The sequence below is a fragment of the Arvicanthis niloticus genome, chromosome 18 (assembly GCF_011762505.2).
Source record: "Arvicanthis niloticus isolate mArvNil1 chromosome 18, mArvNil1.pat.X, whole genome shotgun sequence".
NCBI classification, from domain to species: Eukaryota; Metazoa; Chordata; class Mammalia; order Rodentia; family Muridae; genus Arvicanthis; species Arvicanthis niloticus.
The window spans coordinates 45,621,111-45,636,000 of NC_047675.1; the positions used below are offsets into that span (position 1 = coordinate 45,621,111).

At 51.4% G+C, this 14,890-nt stretch overlaps 1 protein-coding gene across 1 annotated transcript in view; it reads right to left on the reverse strand.

Annotated features, from left to right (window-relative positions):
• Cotl1 (coactosin like F-actin binding protein 1) overlaps positions 1-14,890 on the reverse strand; it is a 33,037-nt gene that overhangs the window by 7,660 nt on the left and 10,487 nt on the right. The window contains exon 3 of the mRNA XM_034523008.2: positions 6,543-6,700. Coding sequence (XP_034378899.1) covers positions 6,543-6,700 — 158 coding nt within the window. The remainder of the gene's footprint in view (positions 1-6,542; positions 6,701-14,890) is intronic.

The window sequence follows — 14,890 nt, forward strand, 5'->3', positions numbered from 1 at the left end:
TCTCCTTTTCAGACAGGTTCTCATGAAACCCAGGCTGGCTTTAAACTTGTTGGTAGCCAAGGATGACCCTAAACTTCTGATCTTCCACCTTTCCAGGGCTGTGTTTTCAGGTATATACTTACAAAGCCTGGCTCATGTGGTGCTGGGGACCCACTGAGATATATCCCCAACCCCAAGCTCTTTTTTAAAGGGCTCCCGACTGCATGGCTTAAACCCAGTTTTCTTGCTAAAACAGGCTGGGCATGGGGTTTAGTCTAAGCTGCCCCATGCTCTCCAGCAGCCTGGCCCTCAAGAGCTTCAGTTCCTCCTGTGCAAACAGGAACAGAAACAGTCCCACATGCTGGGGCTGTAATGAAGGCTTTGGAGCATGCAAAGAGCCTGCATCCTTGCTGGGTGTGCCCAGCACTGGGCAAGTGCTGACTGGCCTTCAGCCGATTTGTAAGTGATGGAGCTTTCCCTTCAGCCTCAAGAGTGCAGGGAAGCTTAGGGTTCAATGTTGGGGGAGCCTTTCCTCATCCCCAGTGTTCATTTGCAAAGAAGGGCAGCCCCAGAGCTTCCTGGGTAAACATGGAAAATGATGGCTCTATCCACCCACCCAGTAGCAACATCCAAAGCTGGCTACAGGAGACCTGCAGAGGAAGAGGAGGAAACCTTCGAGAGAAGAGATCTCGGTGGCTTCCTCTACACCCAAAGACAAGCACAGCAATGCCCCTCACTGCACCCCTAAACCTGTGCTGGCTTAACACTCACTATGGCAATCACTAGCCTGTACCCTCAGAGGCCAAATTCCAGTGTTGTGACTCTCTAAGAGACAAGGAGCAGAGGCCCCGAGAGGCTCTGAAAGCAGCATTCAGTGGCTCCCCAGTCCTGCTCCCCATTTCTAGAGAGAGGAGAGGGAGGGAAAAGGGTCCTCCAGACGGATCCACATCCTCGGGTCCTCCTGCCTAAGTGCCTGGAGCACGGAGACAAAGAATAAGACAAAGTCCCACCATGGACACCAGAATCCATGGGATTCCAACACAGGATCACAGCATGGTTCCAAGTTAGGGCTCCCTCCTTCCTCTGGGCCCATCTGGGACCCATGCAAATGTCCGCTGTGCAGGGTGTAGACTCTCTCCCACACATATGAGCTAAGGCAGAGTGGACAAGACACCCACTGGTAATAATCAAGTGCCTTTTCCCAAGTGGAATTCCCCAAGAATTTTAAGCCAAAGACTTCAGAGTGCTGAATACAGGCAATCAGTCCCCCAACAACCCTTCTTGCCAGGAAAAAGGACAACCTCGCAGGAGGCTGAGCAGAAAGAAACAGAAGTGTGCTGCTAGCCTCCCGCCCCCTCTGTGACCTCCTACACCTATTCAGTGTCTGAAAGACCAAGTCCTTAAAACCCGACCAGCAAGGTATAATTTACTCAAAAAGAGCAGGTTCTTAAAGCAGGCATGACTCATCGAAAAAGGATGAGGGAAACAAACGGATCAGCAGGCCAAGTGGTTGAAACATTCGGATATGAAGGTGCAAGTCACCTTTCTACTCAGGGAGAAAACCAAGGGCACACACAAGCAGGTACATTGTGATGTCCCAGGAACAGAATGCAAGCAGACAGATGTCCCCGAGATCCTGCTGTGAGCCAGCCCTGAGCAGCTGATCCCATACTGTCCCTCTTTGCATATGGGAATAGTGCTTGGGACCAATCCTCTGCCTCCCAGACATTCACCAAAGCCCTGACCCCGCCTGGCCTCACCTCTGACTCTATGTAGTTCTGGGAGGGCAAGGGAGTAGGAAACGTATTCCACTTCTGTATCCATGGCAGACATCACAAATCAATCCTGCAGACATCACAAATCGATCTTGGCACCTTCTCTGTCAAGATTCAACTTTAGAATCCTTAACCCAGAGTGCCAAGAGGCCCCTACTTATTAGTCAGCTGATAGGTCAGAGGTCAAATCCAGGCTGGATCCTTAACTTCTGTCTAATCAAAGCTGCGGCTGGGGAACTAACCACATAAGGGAATACTTACCCTTCATGTAGGAGACCTTAGGATTCATCTCCAGAAAGAGAAAAAAATAGGCATAGAATTTCTTGTTCCAAAGAATCAGTAAACAGAATTGTTTTAAAATGACAACATTGAGCCTCAAAGATGTCCCCTCTCAGCAAATACCAGGATGTGTCCATAATTCAAGAAAAAGCGAATACGTAAGTAAACAGGGGCTTGCTTAGTCAGCAGAGCGCTTGCTCAGCATACGCAAAGCCCAGGCTCCCACCCCAGCACTGTCTGTATATACAGGGCACAGTGGCGCACACCTATAATTTGGACACTTAAGAGTTGTAGGCAGGGATTTCAGGGGCTCAAGGTCACCTCAACTACAAACAGTGAGTTCAAGACACCTGGGTAACACGAGACCCTCTCTAAGGGAAGGAACTATATCCGTAGCAGCACACTCACCCTACAGACATCTTATTTATTATTTCCCTGCTTCCATGTGTTAGACTGGCATCCCATTGCTCAGGTGAGGAAACAGAGATCCAGGGTGGTGAGGGACCAGAGATATGATGATCTGTGTAAGCTCCCGGCTAAGGCTGGCTAAGACTGAATACGACCAGCATTAGACTCCCATGTCTCTGGTGGGCACCCACTAAACAGTGCCTGGCTGCTCTGACCAGGGGCCACACACACAAACTGTGTGTGGTGTAGGTCCACTCTGAAAGGAACTATAGCCGGGCAGTGGTGGCACACGCCTTTAATCCCAGCACTTGGGAGGCAGAGGCAGGTGGATTTCTGAGTTCAAGGCCAGCCTGGTCTACAGAGTGAGTTCCAGGACAGCCAGGACTACACAGAGAAACCCGGTCTCGGAAAAAAAAAAAAAAAGGAACTATATAGAGACAAATAACCAAAAGACAGAAAAATGGAGAGGTGCAAAAAGGGGTGGGTGAAGCCCCCAGATCACATGCCTGGGGTGTCTGGGCTACCAAGGGGAGGCCTCACACCTGCCACAGCAGGGGTGTTCCACGGTTCTGTGCTGGGTGTGGCTGCTAGGTACCACGAAAGCATCACACTCAGGCAAGCAGGCTGGCCATGGGCTGCGAGTGGGTCTGGATTCTGGTGGGGGACAGCAAACCACAGCTAGCCACAGAACAGCCAGCTGGGCTGGGCAGTGGTGGTGCACGCCTTTAATCCCAGCATTTGGGAGGCAGAGGCAGGCGGATTTCTGAGTTCGAGGCCAGCCTGGTCTACAGAGTGAGTTCCAGGACAGCCAGGGCTACACAGAGAAACCCTGTCTCGGAAAAAAAACAAAAAAACCCAAAACGGCCAGCTGGTTGAAGCACCTTATTTTAAGCGGGGCCTCTCCCTGAGCAAAGCCAGCCTCTCTCTCCCCAGCTTAAAGCTTTCCCAGGCTCCCCCTGTGTTCACAGATGAAAACCTGCCTTCAAAACAGTCTCCCTTGGGCAAGTAAGATGGCTCAACAGATAAAGGAGCCTGCTGCCTCCTGTGACTGGACTTCGATCCCAAACCCCAGAAAGGAACGAAACCCCATTACATTGTTCTCTGACCTCCACATTCACCCCCCCCCACACACACACTGTGTACATATACATACTATTTTATACTCAATAATAAATGAATATAAATTAAAAAAAAAAAGAAAGAACATTCGAAGTAGGGCATTTTGCAAGGCCTGCCTGATCCGCTCTGACGTGAGGCAGCTTGCCATGGCACCGGTAGTCTCCCCCGCTGGCTACCACATTGTCCCCATAAGCCTGCAGAGGCACCAGAACAAAGAGTGGGTGCGCTCTGCCCAGGCACCAGCAGACTTCAGTGTGGCAGGGCAACGTCAAGCAGGAGAGCTGTGGGCTCAGCACATTCCCCAACTCAGGGCAGTTAGTGTCCCTAGAACGGCACAGCTTCCTGCAGCCTCTGCTGCCCTGCGGTTGGTGGAGAAGGGGACATTTGGTTTTCCTAGCCATGGACAGAGCTCAGCTCTGAACACAGACCCTTCAGTGAACTTTCTGACTTTCAGTTCCGGATGGGCCTCAATTCCTAATCCTCCTGCCTCCACACTCAGGTGCTGCACCCCCTCACATACTTGCCCAGGAATCCCAGCTACTCATTTGAGCATACCTCACCTCCCAGCAGGCCTCTGAACTGGAACCTCATTGTAGCTGCAAATCTTAACACCCACTCCTGCCGCAAGATGGGGTCAGGGGTCTTTTGTGGAACTGACTACCACAGAGATAGCAGGCTTCTTCTGGGGTCCTGACTTTGATGAATCACCAAAGCCTGGATATTCCTTCTGCTGGGCCGAGGGTGGCCAAATCCAGAGAGAAACAACCAGGAGAAGACAGGAAAGCCTACTGGAGCCTGGACCCAGCCATGAATCCCTGATGCCCTCACCCTGCTCTGTGGAGAGCTGACCAATTCAACTTCTTGGAGCCTGCAAATCCACAGTTAGGAACTAGCATTCCCACCACGGAGGCTGCACCAGAGAACCCAGTCCCTGGGTTACCCCTACTCATGGGTCTACTTGGCCATCGTAGCCAGTGCTAGGCTCACAGAAAGCCCCGGTGGGGACTGCAGCTCGGTGGCAGAGTGCATACCTTGGGTTGGAGCCTCAGTATGGCAAAATCACAAGCATGTTATAAGCAATGAGATGAACAGTCTAGCCATGAGTGTTGGCTCACTCGTCAGAGCTTGGAAAACAGAGGCAGGAGAATCACCCTAAGTTTCAGGTCAGGCTGGGCTACCCTATCTCAACAAAATTAGAGTAAGATAATTAGGGGGGACAGCCAATGACTCAGCGGGTAAAAAGGTATTGGTAGTGCAAGCCTGGTGACTTGAATTTTGTCCCTGGAAGCCAAAGAAAGATGGAAGGAGAGTAGTGACTTTATAATGTTATCCACGTGTTCTTGGTGATGTATACACACACACTGTACACATGCACATGAGACAGAATTAAATAAAAACCTACCTTAAATCCAATAAAGCTGACTACCGTGCTTGAAGGCCCTGGAAGCCCTCCTAGGGTGCCTACAGAAGCCCCCAGACAGGACCTGCAAGCAGCTCAGTCTATGAAGTCCTTGGGAAAGGAGATCAACTTGACCCTCAGAACTCAAAGGAAAAAGAAGAAGCTGGGTATAGCCAGCCTCCATGGACAATTCCAGAACTCTGGAGGCAGAGACAGGGGGAGCTCTGTGAGTTCCAGGTCAGCCTACTCTACACAGTGAGTTCCAGGAAGAAGCCAGAGTACCATAACAGAGAGACCCTGGCTGCTGGCTAGTTTTATGACAGCTTGACCCAAGCTAGAGTCACCAGAGATGGGGGAGCCTCAATTGAGACTATGCCTCTGATAAAATCGGGATGCAGGTAAGCCTGGAGAGCATTTTCTTAATTAGTGATCTGTGGGGAAGAGTCCACTCCTTGGTAGGTGGTGCCATCCCTGGGCTGGTAGTTCTAGGTTCTATGAGAAAGCAGGCTGAGTAAGCCATAAGGAGCAAGCCAGTAAGCAGCATCCCTCCACGGCATCTCCATCAGCTCCTGCCTCCAGGATCCTGCCCTGTGTGAGTTTCTGTCCTAAGTTCCGGCAACGATAAACTGCCACGGGAGCATAAGCCGAACAAACCCTTTCCTCCCTGACTTGCTTTAAAAAAATAATAATTTTTTTTTTAAAGGCAGCCAGTGTGTCAGCAAGGGAGCCACTGGGAGCCAAGGTAATTTTGGTTTTGTTTTACTTTCTGTGTATGGGTGTTCTGCCTACACAGATATATGTATGTGTACCACACGCACGCAGTGGCTCACCATGGAGTCCAGAAGACGGCATCAAATCCCTGGAGCTGCAGTTGCAGAGGGCTGTGAGCTGCCATGTGGGTGCCAGGAAGCACACAAGGCTCTCTGGGAATTCAGCCAGTGCTCCTAACCACTGAGCCATCCCTCCTGGCCCATCTTTTCGATTTGCCCATGTCACTCGCCCCTGGGCAACAGCCAGACTGAAGGGCTGGCCACATCTACTCCGGTCACCTGAGCAGGAGTTTGGATAAGCTAAGAGAAGGAAGGGCTCTCTCTGGCTTCTACATTGGAAACTTCTGCATGCTTGCCTTGTTTTACTGTTACGAATTCAGATTTTCCTTTCTTGAGGTGGCCCCTCACCCCAAGCCACAAACAACCACACAGTCTGTGGTACTGTGGGTAAGTACTACTACTGTCATGCTTAAGTTACCAACACACCCCATTGTCAATCATCAGATGTTCCGAGCAAGTGTGAACAGTGTCCCTGCCACATATCCTCTCCCCTAGGTCCCCAAGGCCACTGCTGGAACTTGTCTACAATGGGGACAGGCAGTAGTCTCCATTCTGGTCACCTTGTCTGTGAGCTGCCGGCTATGCAGAGCAGGATGTCCAGCTGCTGTGTTCTACGGTGTAACAGTCAAGATGGCAGAGTTCTGGCCCTGGCTGGCACCCTGAACACTGTTAAGATTCTCCAGAGTCCACCCCACACACACCCTCAACCCAACTGGATGGTGACCCTTGCTGACATGCTGCAGAGGACATTACCTGGACCACCTCCTTCACCAGCGTCTTGTCGGTCCCCGTCTTGGCACGCTGCAGCCCACTCACGTCCTCGCCGATCCACGTGATGAGGGCAAACTTGGACCTTTTGCTCATGGCATCGCCAGTGGTGAAGCGCACAAAGGCAAACAGCCGGACATCATCTGTGGCCAAAACAAAGAGAGCGTGGCACTCAGTAAGGACTCCCTGACACCATGTCCCTGGGAGAGGCCATGAGCCACAGGTGTGCCCAGAAAGAAGGGGGACGCAATTGTGTACTCAGTGTCCTATGAATTACAGGGTGTTGTACAATACCTCTGACCTCCACCACTAGACACAAGAGCAACCCTAAGTTCTGACGAGCAAACTCTACACACTTTCAGCTGTCCCCCAGGGGCAGAACCACCCTTCCACTGGGCAGTGGTGGGACATCCACGAAGGCCATGTTACATGTTCAGAGGTCAGAGGACAATTTCGCAAAGTCTGTTCTCTTTTGTCACCATGTTGGTACCAGGGATTGAACTCATGTTGTTGGGCCTAGTGGCAAGCCCCCTTACCCACTGAGCTCTCTTGCCAGCCCAAGCACTTTGTCCTCAAACAAAGAGTACTGTAGAGATATTCTACATTTTAAAATTCTTTTCTTCAAAATCTAAACATTGCCAGGCAGTGGTGGCACACTCCTTTAATCCCAGCACTTAGGAGGCAGAGGCAGGAGGATTTTTGAGTTCGAGACCAGCCTGGTCTACAGAGTGAGTTCTAGGACAGCCAGGGCTATAAAGAAACCCTGTCTTGAAAAAAAAAAAAAAAAAAAAAAAAAAAAAAAAAAAAAAAAAAAACCCACCACCACCAACAAAAATCTGAATGTTATAAAAGTTGGGAACTTATAAAAATGTCACTGATAAAAAAAGCATGCTCGGCCATGGGCACACACATCGTTTTAAAGGACACAACTGCACAACCATCGCCATCGCCGAAGCCTAATTCTAGAACATTCTCATCATCCAAAAAGGAAACCCAGACCCAAGAGCAGCTGCTTCCAGGCTCACACAGCCCCCGGCTACCAGTCACCTGTTTCTGTCTCTGGATTCACCGAGATCACTGATCTAGATTGTTACATGAGTGACATGATGTGATATACACGTGCCCTGTGGGGACAGAGTTCTTAAGTCACTGTGTTCTCAGGGCTCATCTGTGTGTTGCACACCTCTGTGTGTGTGTAAAGTTCTGCATGCATGTGTGTAGAGGTCAGAGGACAACCCCCGGTGCTATGCTTCAAGTACTATCTACTTTGCTTTTTTGAGACACAGTCTCTCACTGGCCTGAAACCCAGCAAGTATGCTAGGCTGGCCAGAAGGTAAGCCCCAAGGATCCTCCTGTCTCTGCCTCCCCAGGGCTTCTAAAATGGTAGCTCTATACTTCTGTTTATCATCTGTGAGGAGAAGACATTCAAGCCATAGACCTTGGTGACCCACCAGATAGAAACTTGTATCTGAAACTACTGCCGCGGCTCAGGACTGCCAGGTTACTGCTATGTGGCCTGAGCTCACCTTGAACTCTTGAAAATGAAGGTTTCTAGGTTGCGTGGACACAGGCCTTGTAGCTGGCGCAGATGCACACCAGGGGCCACCAGTAGCTGAGTGCATCTCCCAGTATCAATGGTGTTGGGCTGTGGGCAGTGTTTTATGTACTGTGTCCAATAGCCAGCACTGAAATGTTTGACAGAATTTCATCCTTGACCTGCAGGGGAGGCAGCTACCCATCCCAGCCGCTTCCCTACCAGCCCTCACACAGAACACCACCAGTGTCCGTTTCCAGGGCGACGACTTCCCAGTTCTGCTGTGTCAGCATGGAGTCTTGGGCCCAGCTACTGTGGGTCCCTGCCAAAGGCTTTGTGTGGGACAGTGGCTGGAGCTCCTGACCTCACCCTTCATCCATCCAACTGCAGAGCCTGCCAGAGGCGTCAGCTCTCCCTCCCTGACTGTTGGTCAGCTTTCCTGCGACTCAAGGGACTTTCAAAAGATGGCTCTCTCAAAAGTCTGCTCTTCATCCATTTCAGACACTCACCCCAGACAGCACCATCCTCTGCAGCCACCGCTGAAATGTTTGAGTGTGTACCTGAATATGCTTTGGGTTAAACATAAAAGAACATGGTTCTTTTAAATTTTTTATTTAGTTATATTTCCTATTTTGAGCGCATATAAGTGATGCAGGGTGTGTATATGGAGCTTAGAGGATAAATAGAGTCAATTCCCTTTGTCTACCTTTATGTAGGTTCCGAGGACCGAACTCAGGTTGTCATACTTGCGTGGCAATCACCTTTGCCCACTGAGCCATCTTGTCAGCCCCTCGAGTAAAACTTGTATCCTAAGGACTAGTTGATGCACAGAGAGTAAGTCACACACACATCCCTAAAGGCTTAGGGAACCTTCCAGAACCTCATGCTGACTTCATCTAAACAACCATGGGGGAGAGAGGCAGGCAAACCACATGTGGAGTGACTGGCCGGGTGCTTATCCAGCTCGCAGCAGTTTGCTCAAGAAGACTGCTGACAGACACATTTTCAGAAATCCGGAGCGATGGCACTTTAAAACGCTGGACACTGGAGACCTGCCTGGACAGGATGTCGGCAGAGGGTGGACACAAGGCCTGTGCGGCGTTTTTACGGCTGCACTGAAGCCCAAGGCTGTCACTGCCATCCTGACAGCACGGAGAGCAGGCGGCTCTTTCAGGAGTCCATTCCCACTGCTTTCTCCAAAAATGAGGGCGCAAAGTTGTCCGAACACACACCCTAAGCTGCCCTCTTCTCAGACAGAACAGGAGTACAGGAGTGGGCTGATAAACAGAGGGACTTCTCCACATGTGCACACGTGTGTGTGCACGCACACACATGCCGAGGTGGAAAACTCGTCAGAAGGCTGGCACCTGGGCCTGCTGCCATCCTCCCTCCTCAGTGATACCCTGTCCCAAGTGAGACTTGAGTGGCAAGGAACTAGAACTTCTCAAACTTCCTAACGCTGTGACCTCTCATGTTGTGGTGGCCCCCAACCATAAAATTATTGTTGTTGCTACTTTATACCTGTATTTTTGCTGCTGTGAACTGTAATGTAAAAATCTGGTTTTCCATGGTCTTAGGCCACCCCCGTGAAAGAGTTGTTTGACCTACAAAAGGGTCCTGACTCATGGATTAAGATCCAGTGAATTAGAAGTTGTTTTCTTGGGGGCTGGAGGCATGACTCAGCAGTTAAGGGCACTGACTTCTTCCAGAGGTCCTGAGTTCAATTCCCAGCAACCACATGGTGGCTCACAACCATCTGTAATGTGATCCAATGTCTACACACACACACACACACACACACACACACACACACACACACACGGTTCCTTTCTTGCTGAAGTCTAGTTCTCAGTAAGTGCACAGTTCTTGCTTGTCTGTCAACACACATGACCCCAAAGGACATGCGCTCTGCTTATCTGGAAACCCCAGGAAATGGCTCAGGAGCAGAGCTTGAACAAGACTTTGGGGTGACCTGAGGTGACTCGGATGAGCCAAAGCTTGAGAGCCACTATGGAAAGATGAAAGCAAGGTGGGGATGTAGGGATCCAGCATAGGGATGGGACATGCAGCTAGTGGGGACAAGAGATGGGACAAGAGGGCTCCAGCACAGAAAAGCAGAAGTCCTCAGAGTCCAGCCTCACCCTTCCTCCTGCCCCACGCTGCTTTGTTTTAAGGAAATGATCAGGCCAAGCTTCCTGAAGGTCTGGTCCCCCTTTTCTACACAACCCTCTGCAGGTTTTCTACAGGACCAGAGGTATAACCATCAAGGTGACAAGGCTATCCCTCAGACTCACCCTCCCTCCAAACTCCTCAAAAGTCGCAGCAGAAAAGGAGGCTCCCCTGAGTAGTGTCAGGGCATCCAGACTTTGCTTGTCTAACTCCCTGCTCACCTAACACGTCAGGAAGCCTTATCCCAAGGACTGGGGCACATATTACAAATCCATTTGAATCCCCATGGGGGACATCACCAAGGGTAAGATGAGGCCAGGCCCATGCTGGAAGGTTGACATAGTTCTGTGCCTTCCCTGTGCGTGTCAGGCCTGGGGTGACTACACAGGACTCTCCATCTCCAATTCAGGAACTGTAACGGCCTTCCTCCCTCCACCCCCCACCCCCCCCATCCAGTGAACTTTCCTCATGAGAGCCACAGGGTTAATACAGACCCTACCCAGGAATCCTTGACCATCTAATCTACTGCCTCTTCTCAAGTGATCTCTATGGAGGCTGTGGGAACAGGTGGGACACCCACCGCAGGCTCCTGCTTGTGAAGCTCCAGGCCTCTATCGACTGAGCACCCCATAAACAATAGTGGGGAGGCACTGCCTGAGTGGTGCTCCACCAGGGCCCTTCTGCCTCTGCCTGGGTTCCTCTTGTGTCCCTCTCTTCATGACGGCCTATAACCACTGCTCTTCCGGTTTATCCCCAAATATGCCCTCTCCACCTGTACCCAACTTCCGGTATCCCTTCTAGTCTAGGAAGAGGGAAGGACTCAGGAGATGAGGCGTGGAGGGAGTTCCTAGCAGGAGTAAAAAGGAGAGCCAGCTGGGGTCCAGGCAGGAGATGCAGGGCAGGGACAGCAATTGGGAGGTGAGAGGAAGAGTGTGAACTAAGGAAGGGGTGACTGTAAGGGGGATGGGGAGATAGACAGATACAGAGGGGAAGTCAGAATCCTCTGCAATCCACAAAGCCACTAGGAAAGGCTGCTTTGGTGATGTTCCCCAAAGAAATACCAGCACATAGTGTCTGCCATGCTGACCGTGTGAACTGTTCTGCCCTTCCCTCCCAAATCTGAATCTCACTGGACCCTTAAGTTGGGGCTCATCCCCTCCCCTCCTCTCTCCCCCTTCCCCTCCACCTCTCCCACGGTGCCCCTCAACACTGCATCCACACTGACGGAATGACTCTTCAGGGCAGGTCCAGGGACCAAAGAGCTGCCACATAGCACTTAACACTGAGTGTGCGCTCAGTGACTTCCTTATCACACACAGCACACGCTGGCTGTGGAGTAAGCAGAGACCTGAATGAGCAAAACTAAAACCACAAACGGAAGGGGCTCTGAAAACATTTTGATCGGAAGCCTCACTGTTTAGCCAGGGCTAGCCTGGAACCCGCCACATAGTGCAAACGGACCTCATATGTACAACAATGCTCCTGCCTCGGCCTCCTCCCAGGTGCTGTCATTGCAGGAGTGACCTACCACAAATCAGATCTTTTAAGCAGTTGGCCCATCTGTCCAGTTCTTATGCCCCTGAGCCAGGGACACCACAGGCAATATAGAAATAAACCGTGGGCCAACAGAAGGTAGAGAAAAAGAGATTTTTTTTTTTTGCTATTTCTGCTCTGAAGCTGAACTTCAGAGTACTACAAAGGGAAAAAGGGAGAAAGGAAAAGCAGGTCACAGGCCCAGAGCCCAGGATCAGCTCACACAGGTCCTGACCTTCCTTACAGCTTCAGAAAAGTTGTGCAAACAAAGCTCTGAAAGGGGAAACACTTCCACAGCAAAGAATGAGCAGCCATCATCCCAAGGGGAGTGGGTGGCAGGCGGAGAGTGGGAGGGACATGGAGACAACAAGGACAGGACAGGCAGGAGGAGAGGGCTGCAGGCTGGAGGACAGGGCTGCAGGGGAGGGCTGTAGGGGGCTGCAGGCTGGAGGGGAGGGCTGTGGGGAGCTACAGGCTGGAGGGGAGGGCTGCAGGCTGGAGGACAGGGCTGCAGGGGAAGGCTGTGGGGGGCTGCACGTTGGAGGGGAGGGCTGCAGGCTGAGGGGTAGGGGTGAGACAGGCTGGAGGGGAGAAGCTATAGGCTGGAGGGAAGGGGTTACAGGCAGGAGGTTGGGGCTACCTCTCCAGGAAGCTAGAAGGAAGCAGAAAAACACCCTGACATCCTGTCAAAGCCCAGAGGCAGCTGGACACAGTCAGTGCATCCTGGCTCCTGAGGACCATGCAGAGGGCCCCAGAGGGGATGGATGAGGCTCTCTTTCTAATACAGGGGAAGGAGGCTGGTGTACCCACATTCATGACAGCAGCTAAACTACTGAAGCCACACCCTTCCCTCCCTTGGCCCTCGATATATTCTGTGGACTCCATCCCTAGCACAAGAAAATGGATGAATGGATGAATGGATGAATGAATGAATGAATGAATGAGGCCATAAGGTGGGAGCCTCAAGCTTATTTGAAATTGCAAGAAAAATGTTAGTTAACAGATGGCCTCTGATCCGGGCAGTGGTGGTGCACGCCTTTAGTCCCAGCACTTGGGAGGCAGAGGCAGGAGGATTTCTGAGTTCAAGACCAGGAAAAAAAACAACAACAAATGGCCTCTGTTCATTACACAGCTCCTGGCTATCTAGGGCAAAACAAATAAACGCACCAGCACCCTCTTGTCCCAAACATCTCTCTCTCTCTCTCTCTCTCTCTCTCTCTCTCTCTCTCTCTCTCTCTCTCTCTTTGGTTTTTTGAGACAGGATTTCTTTGTGTAGCCCTGGCTGTCCTGAAACTCACTCTGTAGACCAAGCTGGCCTCGAACTCAGAAATCTGCCTGCCTCTGCCTCCCAAGTGCTGGGATTAAAGGCGTGCGCCACCACTGCCCGGCCTGTCTCTCTTTTTTAACACAGAGTTTTATGTTGGCTTCAAACTCATATGATCCTGAACTTCCGATCCTCCTGCTTCTACCTCCTAAGTCCCCGGATTACAACATGTACCTGTGTTTACTGTGTGCATACTAGGAGGTCATTCTACCGATGGAGCTGCACCCCTGGCTACTGCAGGGACAGGAGAATGGCCCATCTGGTCCACCCAATGGGACTTATTGGAAAATAAAAAGTAAAACTAGAGGTGGGATGTTTATAGCTCAGAACCATGCCCAAGGGAGCGCAAGGCCCTAAATCCAATCCCAGAACCATAGAATAACAACAGCAATAATTTTGAACTACATAAAGAAAGCCTGCAAGCCCAGAACTGAAGATTCTGTCCACAGTGGTTGATTTTCTCGGGGGGATAGAAGGCTGAATTTCCAGGGTGATCTCACCACGCGAGCATCTGCCTGTACAGTTTTGCGGCTGTGATCACATTGTCTATAATGTGCTAGCTTCCCCCCGCCCCCACCCCAGCAGCAGCCCAAAACATTCCGGCTGAGTTCCCATCAGCCACCCAGCTTTCCTAGTCGGACAAAGAACACGAGAAAACGCAGTAGGGGAACCGGAAGATGGTTTCGGGAGGCTCCAGGGAATAGGCGGACCCGGAGACACAAATTACAGAGAGCCCCAGGCTTTCCCGAACACACCACAGGTGTTTGCGCTAATCTCCAGCGATGAACTGCTGAAACAGCACAGACCAGACACCCTCAGGCCAGTGTGGGGTGTGGGTTGTAACTGCCACAGCCCGACAAGCACTGATTTGTTCTTCACAATTCTGCTCAGTCAGTCACGGGACAAGCGCACAGTCAACCTGTGACTCAGAGACTACTAACTACGACATCCCTACCGGATCACTACCCTCCAACTGTGAGCGCAAGGACAGCGAACACCCAAATGACTGTTACTCAGGTGTGACTGTGAACACCAAAGGAAGGAAGGAAGGAAGTTAGCTTTTTCTGGCGGCTGTGATCAAGGAAGGCTTCACGGATGAGATCCCCTTGAATCCGAGTCTTAAAGTTGGCCCAGAGGTCTCACGCAGCCCAGGCTGGCCTCAGAACCATGCAGTCAAGGATGACTTCGATCTCCTGATTCTCCTTCCTCCACCTCCCAAGAGATTGGATGATCAGTTTACAACCTGCCCCACCATGTCCGGTTTGTAGAAGAGGACTGAACCCAGGCTTGCCTGAGAGCTACGCAAGCACTCTACCATCAGGGCCACAGACGCAGCCTGGAAGACTACATCTTGTTCCTAACAATCCTAGTGCCCAGATGGCGCCTGGCACATGGCACCCTCTCAGAAAGAGCCTTGAACAGTCACCTCTGTGGTCTCGGGAGCTCTCAGTTCTCAGTGTCAGCAGCTCAGTGCTGTGGGAGGTGCCATTCCCTCTGGGCACTGACAGTGTGACTTTCACTCCCCCACCCTCACCCCCCCCACCCCCACCCCCAGCAAGCAGGAGATGCAGAGGAAGCTCGGGGGCCACCTAGCAGCTGACAGATTTGCACACTAACCTTTAACTAAAGGGCACGGAGAAGATAAAGCATCCATACACAGCTGCTGGCCTGGATGAGGCTGTGAGGTGAGGGCCATGCTTCCTTCCTTCCTATGTTTCACTAAGCAAGATCACACAGAAGGGGCTGGCTGCTGTAGCCAAGGGGATGGAGAGA